The 15,207-nt window shown below is 38.3% G+C and overlaps 1 protein-coding gene across 1 annotated transcript in view; it reads left to right on the top strand.

Moving 5' to 3' along the window:
* The window catches only part of LOC126426851 (mucin-19), a 129,301-nt gene that overhangs the window by 18,363 nt on the left and 95,731 nt on the right, over positions 1-15,207 (top strand). Inside the window, exon 4 of the mRNA XM_050088872.1 lies at positions 4,386-4,522. Coding sequence (XP_049944829.1) covers positions 4,386-4,522 — 137 coding nt within the window. The remainder of the gene's footprint in view (positions 1-4,385; positions 4,523-15,207) is intronic.

Here is a 15,207-nt window from a genome sequence, read left to right as displayed (position 1 = left end):
TACTATTTCTCCAGTAAATCTTCTCCCAGTTGCACGCTACATCGATTGACTGTACTGTGACTGTGCACAATACAGTATCGGTACAGGAGGACTGTGTCTGCTGTCGAAGCTTGCATTGTCATTACTATAATGAGTACAATAAATTTACATATAAAGAGATGAGGATACATTTTCTAGCACAGCATTTTCTGAATTGCACCATACATACATGGCTTTGGTGCTGATTAAATCGTAACTTTGTACTTTTCCTGTTAGCTTCAGTTGCTATTCATTTCCTGCACGGATTTCTCGAAAGACTCTCCTGTTACTCATGTATGTTGCTGATATATGACCAACATCATCTCTAAAACTTATTTTTGTTGATGATGGGGCACTAGCTACATGTCACAATAAATTAAGAAAATGGAGGATGACGATTTATTAGCAATCTGTAACTATTTCTGTAAGTGTTCAGGCCAGTTCAACTAAGACGGTGGTTTCGTACTATCACCCGAACAAAGATGGCTATTTGTAACCACGTCATATATCTCCAACACAAGTATGAAGACAACAAGCACTTCTTAGAGAATTTAGAAAAATTCACAACAAATCACGTGTTTCCCTTCCATTCATTCTTTGATTACATAAATATTAAATGACTCTCCTCTAGAAAATCACCATTTGTGGAAGCTGCAGACTTAGAAAATGTCAACTTTTATATTGTGCTTTACTGTATGACCTCGGGAAATTCTGATGTATCTCTGAAAAACCAACTGGCTTTGACCTCGAGAGAAAATCCTGGCTGATTCTAAACTGAATTAGAACCAACTGCAGCAGATGTGCAGACATTATTGTAAAAATGTAAATTAAACACATTTCCAAAGTGTAACTGCATAGAAGATAATCTAGCATATAATGCATACATTATCACTAAGAGCCTACACAAGACAAATTGAAAACTTCAAGAGTACAACTGATAGTCTAACTCTATTTGTAACCTGGATATTTCTTTATGAATGCTACTCTTAGTTTACGTCCGTTAATGTGATTTGTAATTATGCTGTATGATAAATAAGAAATAATTCTTGTAATACAGTGGAGCTCTTAATGTGGATCCCATCTTTTTGCGATGACTGTCTGTCATTTAAAATGCGCTGTAGAGCTCTGAATCCACAGGGACCTAAGACTGTCCTACAGAAGTGACCGACAGAGCACGACAGCTTTATGTGACTAATTACCACTGTAGGTGTAGCTACAGAAGTGCCCTAGGTGAGCGAAGACCGTGGCACTGCCTGTCCTTGGCTACAACTTGTGACATTCAAATTCAAATATGTTTGAATCTTAACACTGCAGCATGTGCAAAAGTGAGAGTGTGACATCTATGTCTTCATAGCTAAGCGTTAGAGCGGAAGCATCGGCTGCTATGAAGTAATTATCATCCGATTTTCAGAAAAGTATTATGTGAAAAGATTTGATTCTTGTGCATCTTACAGCTTAATATCTTTCCTCGGTGAAGGGCTGAATTTATTTTCATTGTTAGTCATAGTTACTGTGCTGCATGAATCTAAGTAAATGACTGCTTGAAATTTTTAAGAGTTTGCAGAGGTGAAATCACATTGCATATACTTTCTGTATGTTTCAAACTTAGGACATGCATTATTGCTTATGAAATGTAGCCAACATATTAAAATTGTATGCAAAGTTGAGATTGGAAAGATCTCTCCTTTTGTTCCCGAGGTATTGGTTGTTATGTCCATGGAAGGTCATTTCACACGAATCCTGTCCTGCCCGTCGGCATTCAAGTGGTTATAAAAGTCATCATATTCCATAAACGGTTCAAGATATCACATGGAGGTTTTTTGGAAATGATAGCACACAAAAAGGATATACTTTGTCATACTCGTATGATTAACACTTGATATATTTTTGTCAAGTGTTTGAGCAGTGCAAGGACAAGACTTCCTATAAATTACACAATCAGTTTTTGTCCGAATTTTTATAGCCAACCAAGAGTAAGAAATCTGCAAATGGGATGTCAAAGTGACCACCTTGAGGTCTAGTTCTGTACAAAAATATTTAATTACTTGAAAGTAATCAGGGTAATTAAGGGAAACCCAATCACTGGTTTGAAGAAAAATTGAAATATTTTACAAACAGCTGCTGCTATTTAAATGAAGTGTCAAAAAGTTCATATGTTCAATGTCTAGCTAGCTTGCTCATAAAGAGATGCACTTGTACAATATTTAACTGTCAAAAAGGCTTCTTTCAAATCAAGTACTGAAATTAAGTACTAAATTTAGAAATTTCAAGAACAGAAGATGCCAAGAAAGCAAGTGAGGTGTCAGTAGGAATAAAACTTGAAAATAAAAAAAATGGAAGAAATTGATCAAATATTTGTGAAATGTTTTGCCTAAATGAAATAAAATAGAACGGAAAAACATTTTATGTGCTTTTAAATGATGCTGGAAATTATGTACAGAAAATTAGTTTCACTAATATGCTTTATATCTCACTTCCAGATAGATCAGTTCACAAAACACTTGACTTTCTTTTCACAAAATTTCGTATGCTTTACATGTGGAGACTATTCATATTAATAGAAATGCGTGGGATTAACATTGATGGCCAATGAATAATTTTCCCAGCATTCTAATACCAGTAAAATTCATGGTTGTTCATTATGTTTCATTAGGAATTTAATGCATGTGATATACAGGGATAGGTGTATACACGCTTAAAGATCAAGTACTTTGGCAAGATCTTAAAAATATACTTTGAGATGCCGTGTAAACAATATAGATAAAACTTCATACACGGAATTGGTGACAGGATTGCAGCTGAGTCAGTTAAAATATAAGAAATAGCCAGGACCGAACTCGGGACCAAACGATCTCAATTAGTAGCCAAAGACACTACTGTTACACCATGGACACCACCTAAGGAGCAGCACTCATTCTTCTGTATTTGCAGTAGTCGGTTGTTCTTCTGGGCTTATCAGCTATTGGAAGTTCTTGATCATTTAAGAAACATTTACCATTAATTTATTCATGAGATAGTCTATGACTCGCTGTTCATCCACATATATTCTTCCCTTCGTAAATCCCCACCCCTCTCTCTCTCTCTCTCTCTCTCTCTCTCTCTCTCTCTCTCTCTCTCTCTCTCCCCCCCCCCCCTCTCCCTCTCCCCCCCCTCTCCCTCTCCCCACCCCCTCCCTCCCCCTTCTGAAATTGAATGGAAGTGAACTTGCGGATGCAAGTGAGGAATGCTAAAGGAACAGTAACATAAGAGTGGTGGTGGAAAAGAGAAATTCCGTTTCGCCCGCAATACATGTCTTCTGGTTGGAAAAATAGTTTTCAGAATGACTTGAGTAGTAGTTATTATCATTAGGAATAGCTTAACCTGTGAATCTAAGCTGACCCTGTATTTCTCAAATCATGAATTTCGGAAAAAAACTCATAATATTATATGGTAAATATGGTAGTAGTTCAAGCCTGAAACTTGCAGAGCTACTCAAAAACAACTTAAATAATTCATATATACCTACAAACTTGTTTCATGTACCAAATTCAGTTGTGTGGATTGCTGCGATTGAAAGAATTCATTTGGTGGAACCAGAAGATGGTAGGCAAGTAAATGTCATCACTGAAGCATTTTAGGTTCCCACTATCAGCACTGAAGATAAAACTAGGGAGATATGAGTCCACACAGAGGCTTACCAGCCATTGTTCTGGTACTCAAAGTACCCTCTGCCACAGACCATTATGTAGCTTACAGAGTGTAGATGTAGGTGTAGAAGCCAACGTCCCCCATCTGTCAGTGAGAACTTGCATCTTTGTATAATTTTTTTGAACGTTGTTTTGAAAGTTTGGTTTTTTGGCGAACTTTTTAAAAATACTTTTGACTTTTTAATTATTTAAGTTTTTTAGCTTGATGTTGTATAAAAATGCTTATAGCTCATTGTTCCTTTAATCTTAATTGCCGGTATCTGATGAAGGCAGCGCCTGAGACACCTTAATAAATAAAGAAATTTATTGAGTAATCTAGATGATTGTATTCACAAAATATTAACAGTGTTCATGGACGCGTGTAGGAAATTTATTTACTTCATTGATATATTATGTATAGACTGCGTAAAAAATTATATATATTTTTTTGTTTTGTTTTATCTATTGAAGCAGTCGACTGTTCTAAAGTTTTGAGGCAGTTTATAGGTTTTTATGTTTATTTTGATTAGTAAATACTGATGTGAATCTGTAATAGTCACAAAGTTGACGTAGATTTGGTTTCAAAGTATCTGAACACTTTTCACAGGTACTCTAAATGTTTAAAATGATCTTGCAGCTCAAATAATTATAATTACAGGAGTATGTACACGGTTTTTAACCAATGCATTATTAAATTTTCAGTGTCTGACTCCGAACGAAGTTCCAGACGACGAGTCGGCCAAACGCCAGCGTAGAAATGTGTCCTCCGACTCTGGTCGTGCAGACAATTCTGAAGTTGCGGAGAGCTCTGCCGGCCTTCTCTCCCCTTCGACATACCAGTGAGTACACAAGTATGGAAGTCTCGGTTTCCCATTGTGTCACAATCTTTCTTTTTTATTCTGACTAAAAGTATGGTATCAGTCTGTCATGCTAATTTTGTGATGCCAAACTTTTTAACAGTCTGAAAGTAACCAGCATTACGTATAATTTAAGGAGTAGAAGTGACAACTCACTGCACAATTGAGGCACGTGTAAACAAGACTGAGAATGTTACTAGCTTTCAGAAGAATTTTTCTGTAAACATACAGAGTCCCCAAACATCTTACGTAGCCATATTCATCCAGCTTAGCACAATATAATATGTTTTTGAGAAGATAATGGCAAATGATAACAGATCATAGAGGACTTCATATGTCAGGGTTGCAATGCCATTTCAGGAACAGACAGATTTTCGGTGAGCTGATATACAATTATAGCCATTCTTCTACCCATTCTCCCATTTACTAATTTGTAGATTGACAGGAATACAAAAAGCATTTCCCACTTTCCATCTCTCGCTCATAATTTGCATACATTTAACTTGAAATTATAAGCGAGCATTAATATCTAACTCGATGCTGCCACGCCGTCTCTGACAAATGTGTTTAATAAATGCTCAATTGACTGTAGGACAAATCTATACGAGGTGTTTCCTACGAAGAGATAATCACAGTGGCACGTACAATAGCCGCTTGTCATTTTTCGTGGCATCAAAACTTGGGAACAGTTGATGAAATTGTACTCGATAGAATCCAGGGCTGAGGCTGTTCAGAAACTTCACTTAAAGGATTTCTTCCCATACTTAAAGTGGAAAAAGCCTCCAGAACAATCTCTACTGACACTGACTCTATAAGGGGTACTCAAATGAATATCGAATACCTGGCACAACGGATCATGGGAATGGTTCCATTCAAAAGTAATCGGCACACTCCTTAAGTCAGTTATACCACTGGGGACGTGACAATCAGTTCTTGTTTTGTAGAATGCAGTTGGCTGCTGACAGATCCACCATGAAACCCACTCTTGCACTTCCTTGTCCGACTGAAACAGACATCCACACGTATTTCTTCAGGTTGCCAAAGAAGTGAAAATCATTCGGTGAAATATCTGGACTCTAAGAAGGATGTCGCAGTGTTTCCCAACCAAATCACTGAAGTGCAGCTTTCAAATGATTGGTAGTGTGGAGACAGACATTATCAGGCAGTGGGGTGATTTTGCCCAACATCATTCCTATGGCATGTCGCTTCCTATGGCATGTCACAGTTTCTGCAAAGTGTCTTGATAGTGCTGTGCATTGACTGCGGTTCCAGACAAGGAAGTGCAAGAGAGGGTGCAATTGTGGATCTGTCAGTGGCTGACCATGTTCTATGAAACGTGAATTGATTGTCCCATCAAGCTGGATGTGGTAGTACATGATATTAGCATGGTGTGTGTGTGTGGGGGGGGGGTGTCAATATTTTTTATTTTTATTTATTTTTTTCAGTGTGTTCATTTTTCCTTCACTGGACTGCCATTTTTTCCCAGAAGTGATGCCAAGTTACTCTTATTACATCTATACTTCTTGGAACTTACTAGGAGACAACCTAGCAATTGGAGTTCAGTAATTTATTGTATTTATGATGAGTGAAATTCAGAACGCAGTTATCGGTTTTCCAAAACAGATTGATGCAACTATCAAAAACAGTAGAGAAAATTCACTTTTGAGATCTCCAAGGAACTTAATTTCACCAAAATTAAGCAATTTTCGTGCCAGACCATGTGTCTGACTCAGTAGCGCTGGTAAATGGTTTGAATCTCACTGAACCACATGACCTGTCATGAAAATTGCCTTAATTTTAGTGAATTAAAGTGCCTCGAAAATCTTAAAAGTTAATTTACTCGAGAATTTTTGAGAGTTGTATTTAACTGTGTTGAGCAATTGATATTTGGTTCCCAATCTTCACATCATAAATATAAAAAATTACAAATATTCAGTTGCTGAAATGGTCTCCTGTTCAGGTCTGTTTGACATTTATTATAAGAGGGGATCTGAAAATGCAACACATAGCATCTATTTTTGGCGGAATTAGTGTATCTTCTGTTTGGTCTCCATCGTTCGTGTCGAAATGAAGATTTACTTTTGGGAAAGTTAGAGCACATGTACACAAATGATTAGACATATAAATTTTAAAGATTGCCACACTATGTGTCTGAAGACAGAATTCCAATATCTATTTTTAGGTGTGTTTAAACTTTCAACAAACGATTGCTTCTGCTGAGAAGCAGCAGAATTTTCTTGGTGACTAACAGAGTACTTATTTGATTTAAGGTCTCTCTCTCTCTCTCTCTCTCTCTCTCTCTCTCTCTCTCTCTCTCTCTCTCTCTCACCCCCTCCCCTCTCAACCTCCTCCCTCCTCAAACCATGGAAATTCCGGGATGGAATAAGATTAATGACAATATTATGAAAAGCTTAGATTGTTACTCACTGCGTAGTGGAAATGCTGAGTCGCAGACAGGCACAATCAGAAGACTGTTAGGCAAGTTAACTTTCAAACAAAAAGCCTTCTTCTGAATTAGAAAACACACACACACACATACACACACAAAACATTCACGCAAACACAGCTCATGTGACCACTTTGTCTGGCTGCCGAAGACAGACATATTGTTGGTCTGCGAGAGCAGAGATTCTGTCAGTGGGGGCATAGCAGCCAGTCACAATGGGGCGTCCTAGGTGGTTGTGTTTGTGGACTTTAGGAACCCTGTAGAAAATACAAGTGTGGGGAGCGGTAGGGTTTTGGGATCGGTGTAAGGATTTCAGGAGAGACTGGAGATCCTGCTGGACTGGTAGGATTATAAGTTTGGGATCAGTTTGTAGGTGGTGGATTGCGGTTCTTTTTGCAGATACAGTGAAACCTCACTTTTACACTTTTCAAGGGACTTCAAAAACTGGTGTAAAATGTGGGAAATAACGTTTTAAACTGTGAAAGTTACAAATAGGATACCCCCTTGCATTTTCGACGTTGTTTATATGTACATAAAAGGCATCAAAAGACTTCTCAGGGACTTGTTTATTATGTAATAAAGGTTTATCATCTACTAAAAACCACTGGTGTAACTGGAACTGATAATTGTGGGAAGTAGGAATGTTTGACTCAGTTTCATACGTCATAATCTATGTTTTTTAACACCTGCAGCTTCCATTCATTATTTAAATAATGACATATTGCACTAGTTATTTATTTTTTCATTCTTGGCATGACTTGTTTCGAGAATTTTTTCTCGTTATTAAGTGCACTTTTCTCGTTATTAAGTGCACATATGTACATAAGTATTTTGTGTGGTGTTGGAGTTTGTGTTATTCTGTGTCTCTTGCACTGTAGTCGCCTTTTTGAGGTTATCGGGTACTGTACCTCCTCAGTTATGTGGAAAACCACACACACACGCACACGCACACGCACGCGCGCACACACACACACACACACGCACACACACATTGTTTTTTTGTGTAACATCACAAAAAATACATATGTAAATACTTCACCTGGCAATGAGTATGAAATGAAATGATCTATGGCATTTATTGGCCAGGATATCTCCTTTTGGGGTTCGGCCACTGTATTGCAAGTCTATTTGGTTGACGCCACTTCGGCGATTTGCGTGTTCTTGAAACACATTTTGCTCAGCATGAAAACAAATTCGTAGCTGGCGTTGTATTTAAACTAAACATTTGAGCAATGCAAAGTTGATTATGATGTCAACTAGTGCTACAAGTGGCCAAAAGCCGAAACACACTAAATATGGTTCGACAAAGGTATCACGGTGATCAAAACAATCACGAAACTGCGTTTGTGCTGTAGAGACAGTTTGGAAATGGTTGTGATTGGTCACGATATGTTTATTCAATCGAACCAAGTTACTCCCATCAGACACAGTGCCAAGTAGAGCCCGGCAGCAGCGGGAGATACGGCACGAATTGTTCAAACTTTTAGATGTTTACCAGTTCAAATCTGCTGAGTAGAGTACCCTTTTGTCAAGAGACACTACCATTTAATATTTGTAAACACTACTGAATGGCCAGCGTCATTTTTTTTCTCCACTAACATTTTTTATAATGTGTAAGTTGCGGGAAAATTACAAATGTGTTGACGCAAAATCACGTGCAAATCAATGTGTGGACATAGGAAATTTGACGGGAATGATAAAAAATGTCATAAACAGTGGGAAAATGTTAATTCTGGGAACGTAAAAGTGGGATTATACTGTATAAGGTTAACTTGCACGGTGAGGGATTTGATGAATGATGGTGAGGTTAAGAAATTCTGAAAAGTTAACAGGAAGTGATTTGGAGGCTGTGTGAGTGTATCATGGTTGGATGGAGGAGTGAACGGAGTCAGATAGTGTTCAGCATTGGTCTTCGGTTGAGTCTGATCAGTACGGCTGCTGGCAAAGAAGTGTTTTCGTTGTAGGCACCGGCAGAAGAAGAGAAGTTCTTTAACAATTCCTGCATGATTGAATTTGGGATAAGGCCTTTGGAAAGGACTGATACTTCTGTGGGGCTAGTGCCTTTGGAGGAATAACTGTGTTTTGGGTCCGTTTTGGTTCTGGATTGTGTACGGTGGTGGGAAGGAGTTTTTTAGGGTGGGGCAAATGTAGCAGGTCAAGACAGGTTTGTCAGCTATGTGGGCTTGTGGGGTTGGAGATTGCAGTAGCCCAAGGCGGGAGTAGGAAGTGAACAGGTTGGAGAGTTTTTTGAGGTGGCCTTGTGCATGCTGCTCTAGTTCTTGGAGGGCAACCATTTCAGTGTGTCAGATAGGATTCAGGAATTTGGGATTGCACAGCAGGAGCATTTTACAATTGGAGAAGGGATAGTGCAAGGACGTTAGGGCCTGATTTACATGGTTTTGCAATCTGGCTTTAACAACCGGAGACAGTGGTCAGTTGTGTGCGAGTTGCATTTGTCCGCACGTTTGTGTGTGTGTGTGTGTGTGTGTGTGTGTGTGTGTGTGTATCTAATTCAGAAGGAGGCTTTTTGGCTGAAAGCTTACTTATTTAGCAGTCTTATTGTTGTGCATGCCTGCGACTTAGCAATCTATCCTTTTCGTAATATTAACAATGTAGGAAAAGACACATTGCTACTTATTGTAAAGGAGACACGTCAAGCTTCGGACAGGCACAATTAAAAGACTGACATATTGCTTTCGGCCAAAGCCTTTGTCAGTAACACACACACACACACACACACACACACACACACACACACACACACACAAAATCGCGCGCAGCGCAAAAGCACACCTCATGCACACGACTGCCAACTCTAGCATTTTGGCCCAGAGTGACAACTTTTTCATAATATCGTCATTTTTGCCTGCTGAGTTTGATAATTTCAAAATCTGAAGAACAGTGATTTCGAATCTGTAGCTTATGAGTCCTGATAATCATACTTCAGAGCCTTTTTGTGGTTATTCCTAGCTGTACCACACATTCTTGACAGTCGTAGAGATAGTACCGACAAGGTACTTAAAGTAGAAATAGAGCCAAAATATAACTCTATTTGTCACAGGAAGACTCTTGGTTTTGTCAAAAGATGTTAACCAGTTTTGTTTCCACTTGCTATAGTGCAGAAACTACAACCAGTAGTGAGTGCAGTGTGACAGGCAGCAGCAAGAATAATCAAATGACAACTTCAGTCGCCAGGCATTGTGAAGTGATGTGAAAGCAGAACTGTCATAATGGTCGTATGGATGACAAATCCCTTATGGTGTCATGAGAGTCACACTCTAGTCCCATGATGGTCTGGGATGAGTCTCTTCACTCAATTCAAAATAAGAAAATTGCCAGCTATGCGTAACACAGAGCATAAAGCATTTGGTTAATGGCTATCACGCAATTGCTTGCTGAGCTTGGCAGTGCCGTAAATTGGGTAGTTCTGGCCCTGACCTCTACCGGCATTGCACACAGTCACAGTCCTAAACATTCTGCACTTAAGCTGCCTAGTAAAAAAGTGTCACCAATTTCGCATAATACCATCTTTAGCTACCAGGCAAATTTACACATTTTTTATGAAGAGGATAGTTGCTACCCACCACATAGCAGAGATGCTGAGTTGCAGATAGGCGAAACAAAGAGACTTTCAGAAAATGAGCTTTCAGCCAACAAGACCTTCATCGGAGACAGAACACACACACACACACACACACACACACACACGACAGCAGTCTCCATCCTGGATTTTCTGTTGTTAAACTTGCACATTTCTTTATTCTGAAATACTAGATCCCATGGTTGAGCCCGATGTTGCCATATATAGTGTGTATCTGATAGGACCCAGTCAACCGCCCACTGTTTGACTTGGCACCAAAGTGAAGTGTAACTTACGTGTGCACTTACACATCACTGTTATTGTGAATAGCTGCAATCTTTATTTTCAAAAATCATTCTTGTACATATTCTCTTTCCAAGCTTCAGCAATTGTTGTGCAATACCAGGAACTGAAAACTGGTTAATTTTTGACATTCGTGGGCAGAAAAAAAAAACTGTGTCGCTGAAAAAGTAGTTCATTTGGATACAATTTGTTATGAAATAACATTTATTACTTAAATTTGTGTTTTGAAATAAAACTCTCATTTATAAAATCAGTCAAAAATCCCGGATGGAATAATGACAGTGTTGTGAAAAGGACAGTTGCTACTAACTGTATAGCGGAGATGCCGGGGTACAGATAGGCACAAGAAGAAGACTGTGTGTGTGTGTGTGTGTGTGTGTGTGTGTGTGTGTGTGTGTTTTCTTGGGTGAAAGCTTGCTTCATGACAATCTCTTTGATGTGCCTGTGCGTGACTCAGCATTTCCGCTATATGGTGAGTAGCAACTATCTGTTTCATATTATTGTCATAATTCCCAGACACGTTAATGTTTCAAGTCCCTAATTATACGTTTGGTGTATACCGTCAGTGTGAAAATGATCTGTTTCTAGAGTTACTTTTAACATTACTGTTATTTGAAATCTGTTGTTTTTATTTTTAATCTCTTTCAGTTCCCTTCTTTTGGACAATTAGTAGTACTTTATTCCCAGGATGTGCACTCTGTATTGGTGTAGTAGTAAGACTGGATGTAAGAGGCAATGTTGTGTGGGTGCTTCTGATGGTATCTTACCTTGTGGAAAACTGTGGTGGCTGAGGCAAAGTGTGCTTGTGAAATGGGCTGTTGTGTTGGTTGTACTGTAATGTCGAAGAGACACCTTGAGAACATCACGTAAGTCACGTATTTTTTTTACTGGATACGTGTGCAGATATTTTATTTGTGTGTGTGTGTGTGTGTGTGTGTGTGTGTGTGTTTTACACGCGCGCGCACGTGTTTTCCTCCTGATTAATGTCACTTAACCTAACTTAACCTAACCAGGTAGTTATTTGATTTTCAATCTAATGACTTACTGGTCCCAGACATAACAGAACTAAATTTTTAGAGAATAGTTTTTTTGTACAATATATTTTATTCAAACTATGCATCAGAATAATGTTCAATCAGTAGATAGAAAACTGTAACCACATGGTAGAAAGTGCCATTTTGTGATTATGAGTTAGTTTTTGTCCGTTTTCAAGGACTAAAACTAAAAAGGAAAGCATGAAAGTTCTGTACAATCGAAAAACACAGCTGCTTCTCTCTGTACTTAGTATAATATAAGTTTTGTTACTTTGGGAAGTGATGTGTGTGCTCCCCCCTCCCCCCCCCCCCCCCCATTGTCTCATTAATTTTAGTGCCTTTCTCTTTGATTTACCAAATTTGCAAGCTTTTTATTAGATCGTATATCATTGAACAGCAGAGATAAGACATTTGATATTACATAATGTGTTTGTATGCTGTGAAGTAGCCTCAGTTATCTCTGTATCTGGAGTTACTTAATGAGGAGTCAGTGACGCATACTCCCATAATGCCTGCATGCTGACGTCATTAAAATTTTTGAAAAAGTGAAGGAGAAGGTATAATGGAAGTTGTTGTTGTATCGTAAGTTGGTCTGAATGCGCTTTTTTTACACGTCAAGTTCCGTGGGACCAAATTAAGGAGCAAATCTCCACGTTCATGGAATGTGTCAGTACATGAAATTACAACATAAAAGTAATAACAGATAAAAATAAATGTTTATGAACTTGAATAAAGTCAGTCCATAAGTTTAAGTAAACACAATCAACAGTACAATAAGAATCAGCTTAATTTTTCAAGGAACTCTTCGACAGAATACGAGGAGTGATCCATGAGGAAACTCTTCAGTTTCGATTTGAAAGCACGTGGATTACTGCTAAGATTTTTGAATTCGAGTGGTAGCTTATTGAAAATGGATGCAGCAGTATGCAGCACACCTTTCTGCACAAGAGCTAAGGAAGTCCGATCCAAATGCAGGTTTGATTTCTGCCGAGTATTACCCGAGTGAAAGCTGCTTATTCTTGGGAATAAGCTAATATTGTTAACAAGAAATGACAATAAGGAATATATATATTGAGAGGCCAATGTCAAAATACCCAGACTCGTGAACAGGGGTCGACAAGAGGTTCGTGAACTTACACCACTTATTGCTCGAACAGCCCATTTCTGAGCCAAAAATGTCCTTTTAGAATGAGAAGAGTTACCACAAAATATAATACCATATGACATAAGTGAATGAAAATAAGCAGAGTAGACTAATTTTCATGTCAAACAATCACTCACTTCAGATTCCATTTGAATAATAAAAATGGCAATATTAAGTCTCTGAACAAGATCCTGAACGTGGGCTTTCCACAACATTTTATCATCTGTCTGAACATCTAGAAATTTGAACTGTTTAGTTTCACTAATCATATGCCCGTTCTGTGAAATTAAAACATCAGGTTTAGTTGTGTTGTGTGTTAGAAACTGTAAACACTGAGTCTTACTGTGATTTAACGTTAGTTTATTTTCTACAAGCCACGTCATAAACTGCACTATCTGAAACCAAGCCAATGTTACACATAACATCCTTTACTACCAAGCTAGTGTCATCGGCACACAGATATATTTTAGAGTTACCCTTAATACTAGAGGGCATATCATTTATATAAATAAGGAACAGGAGTGGCCCCAACACTGATCCCTGGGGATCAGTTCAGTCGCATACGAGTAGTACCATCTCCCGCTTTTGGCCACATGAAGCCAGATGTTAACAGGAAAAATTTTGCTGGTGCGCCCGAGCTACCAGATTTGCGATTGCGCAGAGTGGTCCGAGTTGTATTGGGGAGTGGGGTAGTCTCCACGTGACCTATGTTTACGTTTAGTGATTTTGCTGTCTCCTCTTCATGTACAGCTCCCACGTAAGATGAAGATAAAATGGATTTCTGTGGCTGGGAGCTGTCAAGTGAATTAAAGTACATTCACATAATTATGGGAAGCTGAAATATATAACTAGTCTCAGTTTTATGATTTTATTTTATTTCCACATTTTTGGCAGTCAACCAACAATTGTCTTGCAGAACAATGAAGTTGTTTTTGTCGGTTTGCTAAAGAAATTTGGCTTTTATTAATTTTTTCCACTGAGGCAGTCAATTTGTTTGATGCGAAGCGTTTCATTCCACAGTATAGACTGGTTTCAATTGTTCACTGAATTTCAAGTGCACGTTTTTATCTTCTGGCACATATGACATTTTGCCATAATAAAGAACCAAACATAGATAGTACAGTACTGGTACTCCAAGAAAATTTACATTCCAAAAACCACTCTGAAAACCTTAATATCAGGTTGGGGCCTACTTCATTGTGAATCTGGACATACAAATGTGCACTTCAAGCCGAATTATACATTTTAGTATGGTTTATGAAATTCCAATGCTCTTGGAGTATCCTCTGATGTCCTGTTTCTTCTGTGACATAAGGTAAGATATCTTATTGCTTTATACATGCAAACATACGGGCTCCCTATGCCACTGTAGCTGTGGGAGCACAGTAATGCCTGTTTTTTAGTGCTCTCCGAGAACTACTGAAACCTATTTCTAACAGGTCTCAGGAAAATATTGCGAATAGTGGTTTGAAAAGCGTTACTTTCGAAGTAAATTTCCTTTTGCGCAAGATGAATTATGTTATGTGTAAGAATGTGCGATGAATTTTTTAAATCGCAGAGGATGTCTCTCTCATTTAAAACTTGACACTTTGAGGGCCGGCCACTTTGAAGAATTTCAAGCCCAGAAGACCAGAAATTTATGTCATTATTTTAAATTTTTTACTAATACATTTCTGTGATGTATCTTAAAGTGCAACACACACAAGAAAGACCAGTATTACATGTGAAAGCTTAGCTTCTCTTGTGGCTTATTGATCTTTGACATCAATATTGTATGTGAAAGCTTAGCTTTTCATCAGCTACACTTTGTATATTAATTTAACCCCTTAACTTTTCCTAGTTGTGTGTTCTTGCTGCTTAACAGTGATGTTGCTATTGGCATCATGTGTTCTATGCTCTGAATATCTGCTGTCACCGGCTGGCAAGATCACGTGACATGAACTGTGGTTGGCTCACAAAAGGGCATCGCAATCTTGATTTCAATTCTTGGAAAACTAACATGTTGTGTTTGGTGGAATTTGAATTTATACTCTCGTAATTACAAAAATATGCAACGTATCGTAATACCAAAATATGCATCGTGCATGTTGCTGCACATCAGAGATCTTTCCAATACTGACTTTTCTTTTGCTGGGTTTTGTTTTCTAAAGTGGCAGCGAG

The sequence above is a fragment of the Schistocerca serialis genome, chromosome 11 (assembly GCF_023864345.2).
Source record: "Schistocerca serialis cubense isolate TAMUIC-IGC-003099 chromosome 11, iqSchSeri2.2, whole genome shotgun sequence".
Taxonomy (NCBI): Eukaryota; Metazoa; Arthropoda; class Insecta; order Orthoptera; family Acrididae; genus Schistocerca; species Schistocerca serialis.
This window is presented reverse-complemented; position numbering and strand designations above follow the sequence as displayed.